General features: G+C 45.9%; 1 protein-coding gene across 3 annotated transcripts in view; it reads left to right on the forward strand.

The window, feature by feature from the left end:
* The window catches only part of ERCC6 (ERCC excision repair 6, chromatin remodeling factor), a 208,535-nt gene that overhangs the window by 172,908 nt on the left and 12,953 nt on the right, over positions 1-22,674 (forward strand). For all 3 annotated transcript variants that reach the window (XM_069240869.1, XM_069240870.1, XM_069240871.1), the window contains exons 16-19: positions 5,197-5,291; positions 8,962-9,107; positions 10,333-10,998; positions 12,354-12,555. In XM_069240869.1, the coding sequence (XP_069096970.1) occupies positions 5,197-5,291; positions 8,962-9,107; positions 10,333-10,998; positions 12,354-12,555 (1,109 nt within the window). The remainder of the gene's footprint in view (positions 1-5,196; positions 5,292-8,961; positions 9,108-10,332; positions 10,999-12,353; positions 12,556-22,674) is intronic.

Here is a 22,674-nt window from a genome sequence, read left to right on the forward strand (position 1 = left end):
CGCTAAGGCGATGGATGTCCTTCAGGGACATTTGGGTAGTGGATCCTTTTTTAGGTAGCAGTTAAGAGGCTGGTCCAAAGTCACTTCCCTAGTCTAAATCCAGTCCTGTAATCTGCAGCAACAGGGTTATCCCCACAGGCTGGCAGGGGTTTCAAATGAGTCTCTTTCAGAGGAAACGGTTCCAAGGGTTGTGGCAGAGATACCCCTAGTAAGGGAGCCTCTACCTCCAAAACTATACTCTCTTTTTATCCCCATTGATTACACAACACCTGTTGGTGAAAGACTTCAAGGGTTCCTTCCTCACTGGGAAGAGAACACTACAGACCGGTGGGTCCTATCTATCATCCTAACCACACCAAACATTCCACCCACACGCTCAGCCCAGACCATCTCATGTTTCAACAGGAGGAGATTCAAGCGCTCCTACTCACAGAAGACATAGAGCCAGTGCTCCATCAGTATCAGGGCAAGGGCATCTTCACTGTATACTTCCCCTTTCCCAAAAATGACAGATCCCTCAGACCGATCCTTGACCTCCGTCCTCTCAACAGAAACAAGTGTTAAAACATTTCCACATAGTCACCCTACAGGATGTCGTCTCACTACTTCAGCAAGACAACTTCATGGCCGCTCTATACTTGAAGGATGCGTTCTTTCAAATACCAATCCATCCAGCTCATTGTCGCTACCTCACCTTCATGGTTACTGGTCACTACTACCAGTTTCAAGGAACTAGCCTTTAGATTTCATCATGGCCCCACAGGTCTTTAGCAAGTATTTAGCAGTGGTAGCAACTCCTCTCCGGAGTGGAAGAACTCACATCTTCCCCAGCCTCGACAATTGGCTTATCAAGAGCATAAGCACCCAGGAATGCCTAACACACACCCAAGCCACAGTCTCCCTTCTGCGCAGTCTGGGGTTCACAGTGAACACATGCTTGAAGCCACTTCAAATTCAACCCTTCTTAGGGTCAGTACTCAACTCTGAGGTGCACAAATCCCTCCCCAGCTCCTGAAGGGTCAAGCATTCCAGCAGCTTCTCCCTCTCTTTCCACTCAGTCCACTTTCAGTTTGACAGTAATGCACTGTCTGGGAATGATGGCTTTAGGCATTGCCATAGTTACCCTTCCAGATGGCATAGGTACCTGCTTTAGGAATGCCTCGCAAGCCAGTGGTCATAAACAGAAGGCCAGTTTGAAAATCTAGTATTGGCAAGGGCCAGCACCCATCGCTCTCTGGTGGTGGAACAAGAATCATGGCAGACCCTGTGTAGACCCAGTTCGTCAAGTGGCCATCACCACATTCGCATCTCTAGTCGACTGGGGAGCACATTTTAATGACATGACAGTCCAGAGTCTGTGGCCACCTAATCAAAGGGGTCTCTACATCAACCACTCTGCAGTGCTAGCCAATCAAGTAGCTCTCTCAAAGCCTTTTTTCAGGAGATGCAGGGGGATGTAGTCCTGGTGTGCATGGATAACATGACTGCCATGTACTACCTACAAAAACAAGGTGGCACTCACTCCCCTCAGCTAATGACACTAGCGCAGCAAATCTGGCACTGGGCCATCCATCACCAAGATCACCTTCTGGTAGAGTATCTTCCAGGAGTGGAAAACAGCTTTGCAGACCTGATCTATCAGGATGTAGAAGAAAGTCAATAAGTGGACCTAAAGACCTACTCCCTTACTTCCAGAGATGGGGTACCCCAAATATGGATATTTTTGCCACACTTGAAAATTCAAAAAGCCCACACTTTGCCACCAGTTTTCCACACCCGCAGTCCATAGGCAATGCTCTGTGGATGATTAGATCAGGGATCTTTGCATATGCTTTTTCTCCTCTCCTACTGATTACTTACGTGGTCGGGGATCTCAAGCAAACATCCCTCACACTCAACCTAGTGGTCCCAAAGTGGACCAGACAACCATGGTTCTTGACCCTTCTAGAAATGTCAGTCGCCCCCTACGAGAACATGTCCCACCAGGCCAGACTTTCTTGCACAAAACACAGCAAAGTCAGACACCCGGACTTCAAACAAATCAGCCTGGCAATTTGACTCCTGAGGGCCTAGAGCTTGGTTACTTTGACCTGCCGCCCGACTGCATAGACCTACTCAAAGAAGCTGGTAGGCCCACTACTGCTGCTAAGTAGAAGCATTTTGGCCACTGCTGTACTCCGAAACACATAAACCCTCTTACTCCTATGGTGCAAGACATTATTTGCTACCTCTTGCAATTAACAAAAGTCAGGGGTTAGCCTACATATCAGTCTGGCTACATTTAGCCACTATTGCTGTATGTATGCAAAAGTGGGAACACTCTTCCCTATTCAAAATTCTTTAAATATAGCTTATGTGGACAATAAACATATGATTACACCCAGCCCCATTATGGAATATCAATGCTGTCCTCATTAGACTTGTGTGGCTCCATTTGAGCCACTGCATTCATGCTCTTTCTCTCTTGGAAGGTTGCCTTCTTGATAACTATAATGTCTCTCAGACATATATATATATGAACAGTAGGCCCTCACATTGCAAGATCCATTCTTCCAGGTATATCAGGACAGAGTGGTTCTTATAATTAATCAAAAATTCTTATACAACTCCCACTCTTCTTTCCACATCCAGACTCTAGTTGAATGTCCACTTCGCACAACTGATCTCAAACGTGCTGTTATGTACTACATTGATAGAACCAAACCCTTTAGCAAAACATAAGTGTTTGTGGTTTTTCACATCCTTCTATAGGTCATGCACTTTCTGAGACAGGCAATATCAGGTAGATTGTCAAATGCATCCGCACCTGTTACTGAGAAGCTAAAATAACCCTGCCTTTCTGCTCCAAGCCACACTCCACCAGTAAACAGATGCTACTATGGCCTTTCTAGGGAATATACCCATGGTAGATATTTGTAAAGCTGACACATAGTCAACTCCACACACTTTCATAAAGCATTATTGTGTGGCTATTCTTGCTAGTCAACAAGCTAAAGTTGGTCAGACTCTCTTTAGAATTCTGTTTCAGACCTTTGCACCATCCACTGTCTCACCACAGTTAGGAAAGTATTGTTTAACCTTTGATAGAAAGCATATGTATCTACAGCCACACGTGCTACAAACGGACTATGTTACTTACCCTGGAAACATCTGTTTGTTGCATGTAGTGCTTTAGAAGTAGATGCACCCACCCTCCTCCACAGAAGCCAGTGTGTTTTACAGATCTTACACTTAATACGATACTTTATCGATACGCATGGACATTATTCTTTTCTGCTTACTACTCCATTCCTACTCTAACCCATTGGGCGGAAAAGAATTTAACAAAGTAGTTGGTGCCTATCCCCATCCATGACCTGTGGGTGGAGTCACCGAGACCCTATGACTCGAAAAGACTTCTTCGAAGAAATACAAGTTGTAATTGCAAATGCCCAACACTAGATAGCACAGTTAGCAGTGCATGTGAATTTAAGACACTATATATCACAAACTGGGTAAATAATATAATCCTTCTTATATTTGTGTAATCAGCAGCACCTAATAGTACATAGGTCTCATCGCACAAATAAAGACGGATTGTAGAAAGTCAGTGTGGAATTTGCCCTTTATCTCCTAAGCTATTTGATCCTCTTCTGGTGGTATCAGGAATGGAATATGTTTAAAGTTTTGCCCTTCTAGAAATCATCTCTCTTCTAAATATTATCATTGAATGGGAAGATTAAAGGAGTCACCTAATTTTTCAGGGGACCTAGACACAAAGGCTTCCATTATTCAAGTGCTAATTAACAAAAACAGCAACAAGCTGGACCTAAGGGCCATTCATCTAATCCACAAGCCCTCTTCCATATTACATTTGAGATATTTGAGAGGCAGACGGGCAATTAAACCACAGTGTGTTACTTAAGTAAGCTTATAGGTATGTGATCCTCTCTGTGGAAACTCAAAAAATCTGCCACTGACTCTTGTCGTGACCCAGAAGACTACAGCAAACATTTCCTGTGTGTTAAAAATGTAAAAGAAGATTTAAACAGATAACTGTCAGAAAGAAAGTCATGAATGGGGTGCCAACTACAAAGGACATGCGGAGCTCATCTACCTGTGGGCACAGTTTGACCTATGCCAGTTGTTTATAAGAGTTCATCCAGCAAATAGAGTCTACGGAAAATACCCTTGTAAGCTAAATTTAGACTTAAACATTAACTTTAGGATCCTGGCCTCAAGCTGTCACATTAACAGGGGGCCTCATTTATCACCCAACTTAGCCTCAGTTGTTCACTGCAGAAGCAGGATGTCCGTTTTCTCCAGAATAAACCATCAGTGTCTCAGAATAGCTTCTGGCCTTAAACATGTACTCCATTAATTGATTCAGTTTCCAATATGAATCTGGTCCTTAAACATTCACAATGGCAATCGTTTTAAACTATGAATTAACAAGTAGGACTCAGTGAGTGTTACACTAACAAGCCTTTCACTCACGCTGTCCAGCAGCAGGCCCAAGCACTAATTCCACGAGCATACATTGTTCACTGCCTCCAACGGTTTGCCAAAATGACCTCTGCTGCAGCGATAGGCTTCAGTGTGTCACATCTGAAGGAATTCTTTGTTGGTCTCTCATGCAGGTGACATCAGTTTCTCACTCCACAGTATGTCTGAGTACAGCAGCAGGCTGTAGGCTTTTGCATAAGAAAAGTGATTATTCTTTCACTCCTTCAGCAAGCTTTATGCTTTAGATCTATGCCTTAGGTTCTCACTTCAACAGCAGAGATCTCCTCCCTCTTGGTGTCACTATTCCAATGGTACTAACTCTGCTTCTGTCCCTTATCACAAGATACCTCTCTTTCTCTTAGAGGTATGAGAGACCTTTACTCCACAAGCACCTCACTGAACAGGTTAGCATGTGGCACAGTGTGACATAGTCCCTGTTATCAGCACCAACATGAGTGCACATTCAAAGAGTGCTGCAGTGTGTAATGTGGTCAGTACCTCAACCAGGGCCACAGTAAAGGCTGTAGTGTGTCCTTCAATGAAGAAAACTACTCTGGAACAAAATTAATTCCTCAATCAGGTTTGCAGTGGGTTCAAAGGCAGGGACAAAGTGAGCACTCTGCGAAGCACCGCAGTGAGCGCTTCTTCCTTCTGTCTGTGAGTCCTCAAATGACTGTTATCACTAATGATGCCTTTCTCTCATTGCAATAGGCCCGTGAACGTGCCTGGAGAATAGGACAGAAGAAACAAGTGACTGTGTACAGACTCCTGACAGCTGGCACCATAGAAGAAAAAATCTATCACAGGTCAGTGATCAGCGACTGCCTCTAGTGTGACAGGACTGAGGATTGGTTTCAATTTTAGAAGACCAGAAATACCCCACCTCCCCAAAATGTAAGAAATCACAATATCATCATTCAATATTATTTGTAAACATATTTTGATAATGGAACTGTGCCTTAAATGAAAATATGTTTATATATTAGAAAATAATATTGAATGATGATATTGTGATTCTTTAAGTTTTGGGGAGGTGGGGGTTTTCTGGTGGTCTTTGGTTATTTTCCTGTTGCGCCCTATTACTTCACCAGGAACTCCTTATTTCTGGAATTTGATTTCAGTTTCAGGCCCAAAGCACATTTTGTCAGATTTGCAGATCTAGTAGGACTGAGACTTTTTGTCAGAACGGAGGTTCTGTGTCAAAACTGACAGCCTTTGTCTGCCCTGAGGCTTGATTTCATACCTTACGCTTCAATTCCTGAACTTAGGACATTGTATTTTCCGACAAAACTATCACCCCAATTCTCTTTAGGAGCCTTCATGATGTGTCATCCATGGTGCCCATGAGGACAATCTCAAGCTTCAATACTGTACAGTGATCTAGCACCGCCAGCCATTTATTTCATCACAGGGCCTAAACCGATTCTGAGCAAAATCCCTTTTTCCCATGACTACAGCGAAACTGATGAAAACCTTCCTAGTGGCCTTAAGACCCTTAAATATAGTCAATAGGAGAAATCTTTTGGGTGAATACTATTTGTTAACTTCGTGCCTCGCACAGGATTCTAGCTACCCCATCCCAGAATATCCAGATTACCTTACATCCCTATACAATATGAATAAAATACCCATCTTCCTACTAAAGCTTCATTTCATACATGTCAGGACTGAGTCTATTTCTCAATAATGTGACTTTTGGTCAAGGCTGGCATTCTGTTAGGGCTTGAGACCTGTGTCTTGCAGCTCTGGATTGGGACACTGTGTTATGGGTGTCTTGGCAAAGAGTGCTTTGAGAGTCCTTGCCCTGCAGGTCAAGATCAGAACTACAGCTGTGTGACAGGACCTAGGCTCTGTTGTACTGTCCAGTACTCTGGCTTTATGATGGTATGAAGCACAGAACCAAGAGAAATTCCTGGCACTCAGTCCGAGGCATCAGTTAACATCAAAGGCATAAAAAAGGTAAATAATATGAAGTGCAGATTTTCAATATCAAATGGTCACAAGCACACCACAGGCCTTGATTAGGCTTGGGCTGTGTATGATAGTATGATATTGCAAATTAGGATTACTGGCCCTGGTCCGTGAGATGCACTGGTACATTGTAGACTACATGTAGTGGCCTTGAGATTGTCTGACCCTGTAATGGGTTCTGGCGCAGTATCTACCAGGGTCTGGCACTGTGTCTGGGTTGTGGAGCTGCTGTGCCTTTTATGGTCTGTGCACAAATGGTGTGGTGGTGTACATAATGGAGACTGACTGTCCCTGGCATGGTCTAGTGATGTACGTGAGAAGAACGGTGCTGCATATTAAGTGAGCCTGTGAAGCACTTTAGGTAGGTTTGTGCTGCAAGTGAGGTGAACTTGTGATGTACCTGAGGCATGCTAGCACTGTACCCAAGATACAATGACTTGATACTAGATGGACTGTTACTTTGAGACAGGCGCGGCCCGTCCTTTAGGGCGGAGGGGCCATGCCCCCCCCCCCCCCCCCCCCCCCACCTTTTGCCCCTCATTAAGAGTGTCTGTCAGGCTGAACAAAGGTCAACCAGGAGTGAGACATGCGCGATTTGTGCAGACTCCTGGCTGTCTGAGCTGAACTTTGCTGGGTTGAGGAGGTCGCAGCTCCTATGGGCATGACCTCCTCAGCTGAGCAAAGGTGCTTCAAGTCCCTCCCCCGAGTGACGAGGAAAGCGTCACTCATTGACTTCGACCTGGGCACTTCAGGTTTAAGTCCTGAAGCGCCCAGGGCGAGTGTCAATCAATGACACTTCGTCATAGAGTGGGGTGGGGTCAGCAGTCTTACTGACCCCATCCCACTCTGTGAGGAGGCTGGGACTGCCAGTGAGGGAAAGCAGCAGTCCCAACCCTCCTGGGACCTCCGAGGCTGAAGGTAAAAGTGTGTGTGTGTGTGTGTGTGTGTGTGTGTGTGTGTGTGTGTGTGTGTGTGTGTGTGTGTGTGTGTGTGTGTGTGTGTGTGTGTGTGTGTGTGTGTGTGTGTGTGTGTGTGTGTGTGTGTGTGTGTGTGTGTGTGTGTGTGTGTGTGTGTGTGTGTGTGTGTGTGTGTGTGTGTGTGTGTGTGTATGATCTTTTAAAATGAATGTTTGGTGCGTGCGTGCATGTTTGAATGTTATGAGTGTTGTTTATGGATGTGTGTGCGTGCATGTGTGTGAAAGAATGAGTGTGTGTGATCTTTTAAAATGAATGTTTGGTGCGTGCGTGCATGTTTGAATTTTATGAGTGTTGTTAATGGATGTGCGTGGGTGTCTGTGTGTGAAAGAATGAGTGTGTGTGTGTGCTTCCCTCCTGCCCCACTCCCTCCTAAAGCTGCCGGCCGCCACTGCTGTGTGAGGTAAACGTCTACTAACGATCTCACTCAAAGCTACCCTTTATTTGGTGCGGGGATAAAAGGGAACTGGAATCTCGATTGCAGCTCTTATGCCCACACCAGATAGCAGGCATTCAGGTTATTTCACCCGGGAGAGTCCTTTTTCGTATATTATTACCCCTTCCGGGGTAAATAACAATTCCTTTTCTGCGTATTTGCTACTTGCTTTCAGCAGGTGCTAAATCCTAAGAGGGCAACACTGAAGGTCTGGGTGCAGGAAGGTCCCCCAAAAGCAGTGCAATGTTGCGGGAATGTTTTCTACTCACTAGGGACGCAGAAGTGGGGTAGGTGGGTCCGAGCTGCACCTCTGGCCACAGCCCCTGCCCATGTTTTTAGCCAATGCAGACAGGCTCCTGGTGACATAGAGGTTTTTTTGTTTGATTTATTTATGGATTTTAATTAGAGAACACAAAAGTGCACAATATGAGTTAGAGTAGAGGTAATTGTGACGTCACATAGCAAGCTGAAGTACAATCAAGTATGAAGTAGATCGGTTCACAATGCAAAGTTACATCCTAATGACGCAGTGTATGACTATATAACATGCAGTCGATCAAGCAAGTGGATCCGCTTATCAAACCTGACTGAAATCTAAACCAGCAATTGAGAGCGTCAGAACTCAGTGGCATCTCTCCGGTCAGTGTCATGGACCTCTAATGAATTAGGGTTCAGTGCTTCTGTACCAATTTACACATACTGAGCCTCTTGTAGTTGCTCGGATTGGAATCCCCTTTAGGGATCCAGCTCCAGGCAACTCATAATGAGGTCCTGAAAGTGAGACGGACCACTGGTAAGTCCAAGGAGGAACACACAGAGCCACAAGTAATGGCCCAAAATGGGTTCCCTACTGGTGATCCCTCTCAGGGCAACTCATAATGAGGTCCTAAATGTGACATGTACTATTCTTGTAAGGGAGATGGACATGTTCTGTACGTAGGAAGGGAAGCTTTACGATATAGTCCAATAGCTAAAACCATGTAGAATGCTGTTTCAATAATTTGTGGGTTCCAGCCAGAGCAGTACACTGTTTTCTGATTCACTGTTGCTATTCGTGCTTTCCATTACAAATAATTGGTTTTCTGTCTCTTTTAGGCAAATCTTTAAGCAGTTTTTAACCAATCGAGTGCTGAAGGATCCGAAACAGAGACGTTTCTTCAAGTCTAATGATTTGTATGAACTCTTCACGCTTACCAGTCCTGATGGGGCGCAGGGCACTGAGACTAGTGCCATCTTTGCAGGTATTGGGTTGAGGGGCACGGACACCGCCTTCTGTGTAATTAGCAGTGGGAGGATTGGAGTAGGTCACATACGCAGCTCTATGGGGCAAGTTGTGATTAGAAGTATTTTCGCTGGCACCAGCACCATGGTTGAAGGAATGTTAAAGAAAATGCATTATTAGTGCCCTTATTATATTTAAGTTGTAGATAGACTCGCCATGTTTGAGTATTTGGGGATGTAGTGGATTAAGGCTATCCTTGCAGTCAAATTGGAGGATGAAGATCTGTGGTAGAGTAGAACATAAATACAAAACTATTAGAGGCACCTTTGTCATCTATGACATTACTTGAGCTTGAAGGGACTACACTCATCAGAGCCATCATTGCAAATAGGCCCGACTAAAAGCAGTCCTGTCTTTAGAACGGGGTAAACAGTATTGGAAATATACCACCAGGTAATAAGGGGATTGAAATCAGCTCCATTTTCATTTGAACAGGTGGGGGCTTTCATGTTGTTGCCTCTTTCACATAAAGAGTTGTTCCAAGCACAGGTCATCATAGATGCACGGGTGGATGGAAACCCCCAACCTTTAAAGGTACAGTATGTATAGAAAATCGGTACAAATCGCAGAGGTATTCCGAAAGCTCATAGCCAGTTATAGTCATCATGCAGGGAGCCACACATGGCTGTCACGGAGCAGCCGTACAAAGGAAGTTATGGAGGCAGCAACAAATGGTTTATGACTGTAAATGTGCAAGTAAACAGTCACACAATCGGTAACTTCCGTTAGCATACTGACTACTCACAAGCCTCTCACTGCACCGTCTCTTCTCCATTTGCAGACCCTGGACACCCACTGCCATGCAGTTATTTGCAGCAAAAGATGCCAGTTCTCCTAACATACCAGCTTTTCTCTGCGCTGTGAAGTTTTACACCTAAGGGCGCAGGTACACTTAATTTATTGGTATCTCATGAGAACGACAGCTGCATACAACACAGGAGTCAAACGCTTCCCCATGCCAGCTCCTCATTTTACTCCAGCTCCCCACATTTAAGGGTACCGGGGCATTCCACGGTGGGCTCTTACCTTACAGGTATCCTTAATAATCCGTCATCTCACTGCGCTTCCCATAACCGAGTCAGCCAGTTCTCGTCACATTCTGCCCTCTAACTGGTTGTGGTTTCTTATTCGTGTCCACAGGCCTTTTCCTTTTAACTGTTGATTGTTTTTCTCTCTATTTTAAGGCACGGGCTCAGATGTTCAAGTTCCAAAGCGGAAACTTGACCTGCCTCCCTACAGTTCCTCTGCCAGGCGACCAAGACATGAGATACTTAAATCACCAAAACTTGCCCAACTGCCAGACACACCACCCACAACTACTGCCGCTGGGAATTGCGTATCCTCCCCTCTGAAAGAGGAACCCATGCAGCCTGGTGGTACAGGTGCTCTTGACAATGGTATTGCAGACACTGATACCCAGAACAGGCTGGGGCAAGGGAGCAGCGTGGGTGAGAGTCTCAAAGCCTTTGCAGCACAAGCAACTGTGCAAGGATGCCAGAGTATACCGGAGAATATGGGCGCTGAGAGCCATGAGCTACACAAAGTACATGATGGGAAGAATGCTGAAGGACAGAGTGCAGTATGTGAGAAGAATAACTGCGATTTCAGCCCAGAGAGACCCCACCGCAAGCACAAATCCAAGACTAAACATAGCCATAAAGACCATGCAAATGGACATGACGGACAGCGGCGCCAAAAGTTGCATAAAAAAAAGGACGCCAAGTTCGAGGGGGAGCGCATTCCCCATCTAGTGAAGCAAACACACTATCAGGGTAAACAGGAGAGTGAGCCACCAGAGGACAGACGAAAGACTGATGATTATGTTCTGGAGAGACTTTTCAAGAAGTCCGGTAAGTGGGAGTACAAGTATAATGACTTCTTGGTACAATACATATGCAGCTATAATCCCATGTCTGTTTCTCCACCACTCCTCCTCCAATTCCGTAATTATTTCCATACCATTATCTCAAACAAGCATGATACTTTACAGTCTAAATTGAAGGAGTTTGTGAATCTCCCTGGTCCCTAGAGAGACTCAAAATGTTGTTCTTACCAATACATTGCTTTACTTTGGTTCGCAGGAACAGGTCGAGGTTCACAAACAACCTGCCCTGACAGATTGCGGATATGTAAATCTATTGACACGCTGTTAGGTACTCAATAGTACAGAAATGATGAGATCTTGAAGAATGAGAGAACAGTGCAGAAAATCAGTCACCAGATGGAATAATATTCAGTTTGAGATCTCAGTTTAATTGCCTGTCACGGATTGTCTTCGGATATGTGTTTTTCAGACATGTTTTTACAAAGTTAGAAGTCTTTGTGTGAGGAGTTTATTCCTGAACTATGGATTTATTTGTCTTATATAAATGTGCTCTGCCTAGGAACTGGGTGTTAGTGTACATCAAAACAAACAGCTGACGAGTGGTCCAGTGTTGTCCTCGCATGCGCAGTGTCAGTGGACCTGCTTCCATAATGCTTCCAGTTGAGGCATCCTCAGTTATAGGGTGAATCTGCCAGACCTTCTTACAGAGAGCCCACCTTGACAACTCATTGCTTCTCATCCCTAACCCTGCCCGCTGCTACCTGGCCCTCTTAGTAACAGTCTGGTATTTTCTTATTTCCCATGCATTCATATGCTAAATATGGTTGGCAAGGTGGGCCAGTCTGTACCAGTGTCCAGGAGGAAAAGTATGAGACATTTAGTTAGGAGCACTAGAAACTGCATATTTAGGGCCTTACAGGGCCCTGGTCCAATTGTGTGAGCTGGATTTACACATCTAAGTTTTGTCAGAGGCCTCACCTACCCAGATCCATTTAGAAGGCATATGAGAAAAGGCAAAAGTATTGTCATTAGAAATCAAAAATCTAATTAGTAAGTGCTCCCAACGTTTACCCAGTCATACTCCCTTTCTTCACATCTTCTTTTTCATGCTGCTAACCCCCTCACTCTGCTATCTTGCCAGTTTGTGCTTTTTGGACATTCCATCTTTCCATGTATGCCTATTTTTCCCTTTTCCTCCTGTCTGATTTCTGTTCTTTGTCAGTACCATATCTCATGCGCTCTTTATTCTCTGGTAAAAGCTGTGATTGGAAGTTCAGTAGTTTGACTTCCATCGCAGGTTGTCTATTTCTCTGGCTTAATTTATCTGTGGATTGTGCAGATCTCCTTATGGTGCTATGTATGATGTTTCCTCCTTTACAGGTGTGCACAGTGTCATGAAGCACGATGTCATCATGGAGGCATCCAATCCAGACTATGTGTTGGTGGAAGCTGAGGCAAACAGGGTAGCCCAAGATGCTCTTAAGATGCTGAAGATTTCCCGCCAGCGGTGTCTGGGTGCCACCTCTGGCGTACCCACCTGGACTGGCAACAAAGGGCAGTCTGGCGCACCACCAATAATAAGGTACGGTTGTGGTATTGGTGTGTTTCCAAGTGATGACCAGGTATGAGAAAAATGATCTTCTGCATTAAGAACTGTATGTGCAATCTTCAACAGGTTTTCTCACAATAGATATTCGATGAATTCAGCAGATTGCAGAAATTAAGCAGCAGAATCCAGGTCAAAGATGACATTTACATATGCGGTGTATTAGAGAAGTGATGGGAAATAAGATATATAAATGTTCAATGGCATGTGTGGCTGTAATTACACATGCTCTGCATACTCCTTCCATCTAGTGTTGGGTCCGGAGTGGTGCAAGTTGTTTTTCTTCGAAGAAGTGTTTCGAGTCACAAGATCGAGTGACTCCTCCTCTCAGTGATATAGCACATGGGCATCGACTACTTTGTTATGTTGTTTTCTCTCTGCCGTTGAGTTCAGACGTTTGTGCCTCCACTCCGTCTTTCGACTCTGTTCAGTTTTTCAGTCTCTTTTTTCTGTTCTGATGGTATTGTATTCAATTGCGCTTCTCCTATCTCAGTGCTCTCGTTGTTCACGTCAGTTTGGGCTCTGACCGACCGCCCTTTGGTGTTCCAGTGCCTGTCTCGGGCCAACCTTCCATGCAGCATTATAATCGATGGGAATTATTCCCTAATGGAACGAACTCCATTTTGCTTTTCTCTCCGGTGCTATGCAAAAACCCCGCACACCGATCATGGGCAACCTCTGTCTCTCTCCAGACCATCGCGAGGCCGACTGCGACGCCTGTAAGTCTTTTCAATCAAAGAAAACCCTTTGAGATCGACAGGTCCATCTCCTAGAAATGGCTCTGAAGCCGCTGGACGACACCCCAAACATCTTCCTTCGGAGAGCTCGCTGAGGAGGAACTACACAGGAAGAGGAAGCCTTTGTGATCAAGGGCAGCTGAGAGTCGGATGTGGAGATCGACATCAAGAGCCAAGAACTTTCCTCTGCCCAGTACAGGCCCCTGCTGTCCCACAGAAACCCTCCAAAACGTTCCTACAACCTAATATAGAGGTCGCCGGTCTGCCAATGCCATCCGGTCATGGTCCGTACAGAAAAACCTTTTGTCGCCAAAAATAGCTGCTAAGGCTAAAGCCACAACATCGACTTCGACCTTGATAGCCTCGGACCGAGAGGTTGTTTCAGTATCGATCCGAACCTCAGGACCGATTCGACAGCCACCACCTACGACCTCTTTGCCGGCTAAGCTTTAAAAGCACAAGCCTTTGGCACCAAAACCTTTGAGCCGACACCTGTGGAAGCCAGAGATTCAGGCCAGTCCCACTCCAGTCAAACCGATTCTTCTGGGGAAAAATGGACACTGAACAGCGTAAACTCCAGACCCAAGAAGGCACAGGTCAGACCATAGCCACACCATTCTCTCCTGTGCTCCCAAAGAGGAAACTCTTCTTTGCAAGAGGCCCTGGGCGTTCCTGTTCCTCTAAAGAGGAGGACAAAGGACAAGGCTTCTAGCCCACCGTTCCGGCCTTCTCCAACGCCTCTGCCTCCGCCTACTACTTCTCCTTCTCCACTACACCTTCCTCAACTCTACCCCCTTCTCCTCCTCAGTCTCCACCACCCTCACTACATTATTAATGACACACCTCAGGGGTCACCACAGAATTTCACTGAGGGTTTACGCAGTCCTCCTGATGACGCAGACCCATGGACTGCTTACGACCCTGATCCCATTGCGTCAATTGACACCTATCTTTACCTGGCTCGTCCTTCACCGCCACAGGACGCCACCGCCTATCAACAAGTATCTTTTAGGGCAGCTGCATTCCACCACGTAGAGCTGCACAAGGAATCCATAGAGCAATACTTTTTTTTTTTTCGACACCCCTTTCCTCTACACATAGGGATACTCAGTACATTCCCATTCTCCCTGACATGCTTCGACATAAAGAGCATGTACACTCCAGGGTGATCACCCATGGGTGGACAAGAAGTGCAAGGCGGCTCCTTCTGTTCAATCCTACATCAGGGCACAGGTGTACACCCTGATTCCATTGTGGCAACCACCGCCCTTAAGTGGGCTATCAGCCAAGCCACTGGGGACTCTTCTCCCCCAGAAAATGAGAACAAAAGTATTGAGACGCAGGGAAGAGGGTGGTGGGCAGCTCGCGAACCATTGGCGCATTGCCAGTTCGCAAGCCCTTTTGGCCCGATAAGATTGGACCCATTGGGATGAAATGTAAGAGTTACTACAGTACCTCCCTGAGGAACACTGTAGATGGGGACAACAAATTGTGTCTGAGGGCTAAACCATAACTAATCATTCCATCCAGTGCGCCCTACGGCAGACATTGCAGCTCGATGAATAAATCCTAGCATCCTTCTAAGAAGCCATGCCTGGCTTTGGTGCTCCGGCTTCAAACCTGAGGTCCAACCGGCAGTTCTTAACATGTCTTTTGATAGAAAGCTCTTGTACGGACCACAGATGGATACCACATTAGAAAAGTTGAAGAAGGACACTAACACTACCAACGCCATGGGTGCCATCTAAATTTACACGCAGAGAGGCTCCCTTTGTCACCCAGGTTACAGGGGAACATACAAATCATCCACAGCAGAGGCTTCCACATCGCATAGACAACCCCAAACCTCTTACAGTAAAGGTTACTTCAGAGGCTCCTACCACGACTCTGATAACAAAGGGAGAGGAAAGGACACTTCCACACGCAGACCTCCCCCCCCCCCCCCTTTTACTGCCAATCAATGACTACCTTCACCCTGATCATCCATCACCTGTTGGGGGAAGACTCCAACATTTACACACCATCTAAGACACCATCACCACAGACCAATGGGTCCTTGCCATTAGCCAACATGGCTGTTGTCTGGAGATCTTTACCACACCTCCCAAAATTCTCTCTCTCACTCACAGGCTCTTGCAGGAACATTTAACCCTCCTCAAGCAAGACGTCGAAGCCTTTCTTCTCAAGGGAGCCATAGAAACCTGTTCAGTCACAACAACAAGGCTCAGGAGTATACTCCCTATACTTCCTGATTCCCAAAAAAAGACAGGTCTTTTAGGCCAATACTGGACCTATGAACTCTAAACAAATACATCCTCTCAGAACATTTCCATATGGGCACTCTTCAGGATGTAATTCCACTTCTACAACAAAGCGACTTTAGGACAGCTCTAGATCAAAAGAATGCCTAGTTTCACATACTAATTCTCCCTGCACACCGAAAATATTTAAGATTTGTCATTGCAGTCAAACATTATCAATTCAAATTCCTTTCCTTCGGAGTCACTACTGCTCCCAGGGTGTTCACAAAATGTCTAGCAGTAGTCTCAGTATACCTGCGAAGACAGAACGTCCATGGCTTTTCTCACCTGGACAACTGGCTCATCAAAGCCAATACATTACACCAGTGCCAGCTGCACACTCACATGAAAGTATTTCTCCTTCACAAGTTGGGGTTCACTCTTAACATTCCTAAATCTTATCTCCAGCCCCTACAAGCTTAACCTTAACTAGGGTAGGGGCAATTTTGAATGTAGAGTTAAGGTTAGCGTACACCAGTCCAGCCCGCATCCAGACTTTTCCGACACCTCTCCTCCAGCTTCAAGAAAACCAATACTACACAGTTGTGAGGTTACCTTAGCTAGTACACAGGCATGTTATTTTAGCCTAGGCCTGCAACTTGTGCCCTTTCACTTTAAGGCATGCATTTTTACTTTTCTATTGTTTTAGCTGAAACCTTCTTTTAGTGGAGATGTTTTTAGGTTGAGCATAGGCAGCACGCAGCGCTGTCTGCAAGACATGTTGTATTCAGTCCATGGGCTTTAACCGCACCCACTTTTGCCATTCATTGTTTTTTTGTGCTCGACTTATGTGCTTCCTTTTTATTGATGCATTTTTCTGGATGCCCCTCCTTTGTGTGCTGAGTTCCCTCCCAGGCGATTTCACTCAGAGAACATTTTTGTTGCCCTCACACTACAATCCTGCTTCCTCCTGTTGCAGTATGTGTTGGCCCTTCCACCCAGCGTTGGTCCTTTTTGTTGGCGATCTCTGGCCATCTGTTACCTCCTTGCTCACACCCCTACCCTCCCTTCATTGCTACCGTTCTTCCTGCGCTGCTGCTTGTTTGTTTAGCTCCTGAGAATTGTGACATATGGCCTGAGTTACATCGCGTGAAGTTGAAGTGCTTGACCTAATTTACTCCACCCTGCATCAATCCAGCAGAGCACTTGCATCATGAGGGGAGCGTCGAGCAAGGCAAGCTTTTATTACTTCTGCCTGGGCAAGCCAGTCAGGTAGCGCTGAAAAGCTGTCTGTGCCACAGGGCCTGTGTTTATGTAAGTGTACATCTATTATTGCGTTGCCACCACACAGTACCTCTTAGAAAGCAAGCTAAGTGCCAATGGGAAATGGCGGCGGTCTTCCAATGTGGGACCGGAGTATTGTTTTATGTTTCTTAATATCGCTCACAAGTCATTGCAAGGCACGTTTGAGTTGCATATAGCACGCTCTCAGGTTAAAGTTACCGAATACTTGTCCGAACTAAGAGACTAGTCAGGTTATCATGTGCTGTCTACACATGTCATGAATTCTTGTAGGTAGTTTAGCAGCACTATAGTTTAGTAAGCAAAACTTTGCAAAAACAAATGACCAAATTCATTTCTGTCATCGTAAGTCTTCTGATGTCACTGAACAATTTATTTGGTTGCTTACTGGAACAGTGGTGCATGCACTTACTGGGGCATCATTCATATTGCTGAACACATGTACATGGCCAGCAGTGCGCTGCAAACTGTTTGTAGTGCAAGACAGGCAAGTAGTGCTGGCTCTAGGCCGGGATGGTGTGCGCTGCCCACACACAGTATTTACATAGTTCGATGGCATCTGTCGCTGTAGATACGCATGTTCTGCAATAGCTCGCCATCTGGTGTTGGGCCGGAGTGTTACAAGTTGTTTTTCTTCGAAGAAGTCTTTCGAGTCACGGGACCGAGTGACTCCTCCTTTTGTCTCCATTGCGCATGGGCGTCGACTCCATCCTCGATTGTTTTTTTTCCGCCATCGGGTTCGGACGTGTTCCTGTCGCTCCGAGTTTCGGAACAGAAAAAATAGTTAATTTCGGAAGATTTTCGTCGGTATTGTTGCGTTCGGGATCGGCATACTTACATTCAACACCGCATCGAAGATCGAAGAGCTCCGGTGCCCTTCGGGGTAATTTTTCGATCCTCCGTCGGGGCCTGGTCGGCCCGACCGCGTGCTGAAGAACGCCGATGGAACGGACCCCGTTCCGTTTCTGCCCCAAATGCCGCAATAAATACCCCTACACAGATCAATACTTGGTCTGCAACCTGTGCCTGTCACCTGAGCACAGCGAACACACCTGCGAGGCCTGTCGTGCGTTCCGGTCCCGAAAAACACTCCGAGACCGTCGAGCCAGAAGACTTCAAATGGCGTCCGCACCGACAGCCCGACGGGAGTTCGAGGAACAGGAAGAGGAAGGTACCTTCTCGATCCAAGACTCAGACTCCGAAGGATTCGACGATACACAAACCGTGAGTAAGACGTCGAAAACCACACAAAGAAACATTTACAAGGCCCAGGGGACGCCACTGCCACCAGGCCATGGCTCAACCCATAAAATCGGTGACCGACCGTCGGCACCGAAAAAGGCCCAAACAGTGCCGAGATCGTCCGACTCCGGTCGAGACACCGGCACGCAGCCTTCTCGGGACCGAGAAAGTGCTGGAGACAAGCCTCGACACCGAGATGCCGGTGTGGACACGGCTCGACGCCGAGACAGCGGCACCGAAACAGATCGACGCCGAGAGGTTTCGGCCCCGAAAAGGAAAAAAGTCACCTCGGAGCCGAAAAAACACGCAGACAAAGTTTCGACGCCGAAACAAACTGCAAGCGACCCAGCTTCAGGCTCTTATACAGAAGAGCACTCGCTAACCTCCCAAATGCAGAAGCATAGGTTTGAGGAAGAGCTACAAGCAACTGATGCGGACCATACGCAAAAGCGTATCTTCATTCAGCAGGGGACAGGAAAAATAAGCACCCTTCCCCCCATTAGGAGAAAGAGAAGGTTGGAGTTCCAGACGGAACAAGCACCACAACCAAAAGTGGTGAAAAGAGTTACACCACCACCCTCTCCTCCGCACGTGATTAACGTTTCACCAGCACAAACGCCATCACACTCCCCAGCTCACACCACCATGAGCCAGGGTGACCAAGACCAGGACGCATGGGACCTATACGACGCCCCAGTGTCAGATAACAGCCCAGAGGCATACCCTACAAAACCATCTCCACCAGAAGACAGCACCGCGTACTCTCAGGTGGTGGCTAGAGCAGCACAATTTCACAACGTAAGCCTCCACTCAGAACAGGTCGAGGATGATTTCTTGTTCAACACACTCTCCTCCACCCACAGCTCCTACCAAAGCCTGCCTATGCTCCCTGGTATGCTCCGGCACGCAAAAGACATATTTAAGGACCCGGTCAAAAGTAGGGCAATCACACCAAGGGTGGAAAAAAAGTATAAGCCGCCTCCTACAGACCCGGCTTTCATCACAACACAGCTGCCACCAGACTCTGTTGTTGTAGGAGCAGCTAGGAAAAGGGCCAACTCTCACACATCTGGAGATGCACCACCCCCAGATAAAGAAAGCCGCAAGTTTGATGCAGCTGGTAAAAGAGTCGCAGCACAAGCTGCAAACCAGTGGCGCATCGCGAACTCCCAGGCACTACTTGCGCGCTATGACAGAGCCCACTGGGACGAGATGCAACATCTCATTGAACATCTGCCCAAAGACTTCCAAAATAGGGCAAAACAAGTGGTTGAGGAGGGACAGGCCATCTCCAACAACCAGATCCGCTCCTCCATGGACGCTGCAGATACAGCTGCACGGACAATTAATACATCTGTAACTATCAGAAGGCATGCATGGCTCCGAACGTCTGGATTTAAACCAGAGATTCAACAAGCAGTTCTCAATATGCCTTTTAATGAAAAAGAACTGTTCGGTCCAGAAGTGGACACAGCGATTGAGAAACTCAAAAAAGATACGGACACTGCTAAAGCCATGGGCGCACTCTACTCCCCGCAGAGCAGAGGGAATTACAGCTCATTCCGTAAAACGCCCTTTCGAGGGGGGTTTCGGGGTCAAAGCACACAAGCCAGCACCTCACAAGCCACACCGTCCAGTTACCAAGGACAGTATAGAGGAGGTTTTCGGGGACAATATAGAGGAGGGCAATTCCCTAGAAATAGAGGAAGATTCCAAAGCCCCAAAACCCCTACTACTAAACAGTGACTCACATGTCACTCACCCCCTCCACACAACACCAGTGGGGGGACGAATAGGTCATTATTACAGAGCATGGGAGAAAATCACTACAGACACTTGGGTTCTAGCAATTATCCAACATGGTTACTGCATAGAATTTCTACAGTTCCCTCCAAACATACCACCAAAAGCACAAAATTTAACAACACACCATTCCAATCTCCTAGAGATAGAAGTGCAGGCACTATTGCAAAAGAATGCAATCGAATTAGTGCCAAACACACAAATAAACACAGGAGTTTACTCACTGTACTTTCTGATACCAAAGAAGGACAAAACACTGAGACCAATCCTAGACCTCAGAGTAGTCAACACTTTCATCAAATCAGACCACTTCCACATGGTCACACTACAAGAAGTATTGCCATTGCTAAAGCTGCACGACTACATGGCAACTTTAGACCTCAAGGATGCTTATTTCCATATACCAATTCACCCATCGCACAGGAAATACCTAAGGTTTGTATTCAAAGGAATACATTACCAATTCAAGGTACTGCCTTTCGGATTAACAACCGCACCAAGAGTCTTTACCAAATGTCTAGCGGTAGTCGCTGCACACATCAGAAGGCAGCAAATACATGTGTTCCCATATCTAGACGACTGGCTAATCAAGGCCCATTCGTTAATAGAGTGCTCAAATCACACAAATCATATCATACAAACCCTCTTCAAACTAGGGTTCACCGTCAATTTCACAAAATCCAAAATTCGGCCACGCAAGGTACAACAATACCTGGGAGCCATAATAGACACATCAAAAGGAGTAGCCACTCCAAGTCCACAAAGAATTCAAAATTTCAACACCATCATACAACGCATGTATCCAACACAAAACATACAAGCAAAGATGGTATTACAACTCCTAGGCATGATGTCATCATGCATAGCCATTGTCCCAAACGCAAGACTGCACATGAGGCCCTTACAACAATGCCTAGCATCACAGTGGTCTCAAGCACAGGGTCACCTTCTAGATCTGGTGTTAATAGACCGCCAAACTTACCTCTCGCTTCTGTGGTGGAACAACATAAATTTAAACAAGGGGCGGCCTTTCCAAGACCCAGTGCCACAATACGTAATAACAACAGATGCTTCCATGACAGGGTGGGGAGCACACCTCGATCAACACAGCATACAAGGACAATGGAACGTACATCAAACAAAACTGCATATCAATCACCTAGAACTTCTTGCAGTTTTTCAAGCACTAAAAGCTTTCCAACCAATAATAGTTCACAAATACATTCTCGTCAAAACAGACAACATGACAACAATGTATTATCTAAACAAGCAGGGAGGGACGCACTCCACGCAGTTAAGCATGTTAGCACAAAAAATTTGGCATTGGGCAATTCACAACCAAATTCGCCTAATTGCACAGTTTATACCAGGGATACAAAATCAACTCGCAGACAATCTCTCTCGAGATCACCAACAGGTCCACGAATGGGAAATTCACCCCCAAATACTGAACACTTATTTCAAACTCTGGGGAACACCTCAGATAGACTTGTTTGCGACAAGGGAGAACGCAAAATGCCAAAACTTCGCATCCAGATACCCACACAAACAATCCCAAGGCAATGCCCTATGGATGAACTGGTCAGGGATATTTGCTTACGCTTTTCCTCCTCTCCCTCTCCTTCCTTACCTGGTAAACAAACTCAGTCAAAGCAAACTCAAACTCATATTGATAGCACCAACTTGGGCAAGGCAACCCTGGTACACAACGCTGCTAGACCTATCAGTGGTACCCTGCATCAAATTGCCCAACAGGCCAGATCTGTTGACACAACTCAACCAAAAGATCAGACACCCAGATCCAGCATCGCTGAATCTAGCAATCTGGCTCCTGAAATCCTAGAATTCGGGCACTTACAACTTACCCAAGAATGTATGGAAGTCATAAAACAAGCAAGAAGGCCATCCACCAGGCACTGCTATGCAAGTAAATGGAAGAGGTTTGTTTGCTACTGCCATATTAATCAAATACAACCATTACACACAACTCCAGAACATGTAGTGGGTTACTTGCTTCACTTACAAAAATCTAACCTAGCTTTCTCTTCCATTAAGATTCACCTTGCAGCAATATCTGCATACCTGCAGACTACCTATTCAACTTCCCTATATAAAATACCAGTCATTAAAGCATTCATGGAGGGCCTTAGGAGAATTATACCACCAAGAACACTACCTGTTCCTTCATGGAACCTAAATGTTGTCCTAACTAGACTTATGGGTCCACCTTTTGAACCCATGCACTCCTGCGACATACAGTTCCTAACCTGGAAGGTGGCATTTCTCATCGCCATTACTTCCCTGAGAAGAGTAAGCGAAATTCAGGCGTTTACTATACAGGAACCTTTTATACAACTACACAAAAATAAAGTCGTCCTAAGGACCAATCCTAAATTTTTGCCAAAGGTTATTTCACCGTTCCATCTAAATCAAACAGTGGAACTTCCGGTGTTCTTTCCACAGCCAGATACCGTAGCTGAAAGGGCACTACATACATTAGATGTCAAAAGAGCATTAATGTATTACATTGACAGAACAAAGAACATCAGAAAGACTAAACAACTCTTTATTGCATTTCAAAAACCTCATGCAGGAAACCCAATTTCAAAACAAGGTATAGCCAGATGGATAGTTAAATGCATCCAAATCTGCTACCTTAAAGCTAAACGACAGCTGCCCATTACACCAAGGGCACACTCAACCAGAAAGAAAGGTGCTACCATGGCCTTTCTAGGAAACATCCCAATGCAAGAAATATGTAAGGCAGCCAC

Source organism: Pleurodeles waltl, chromosome 6 (assembly GCF_031143425.1).
Source record: "Pleurodeles waltl isolate 20211129_DDA chromosome 6, aPleWal1.hap1.20221129, whole genome shotgun sequence".
NCBI lineage: Eukaryota > Metazoa > Chordata > Amphibia > Caudata > Salamandridae > Pleurodeles > Pleurodeles waltl.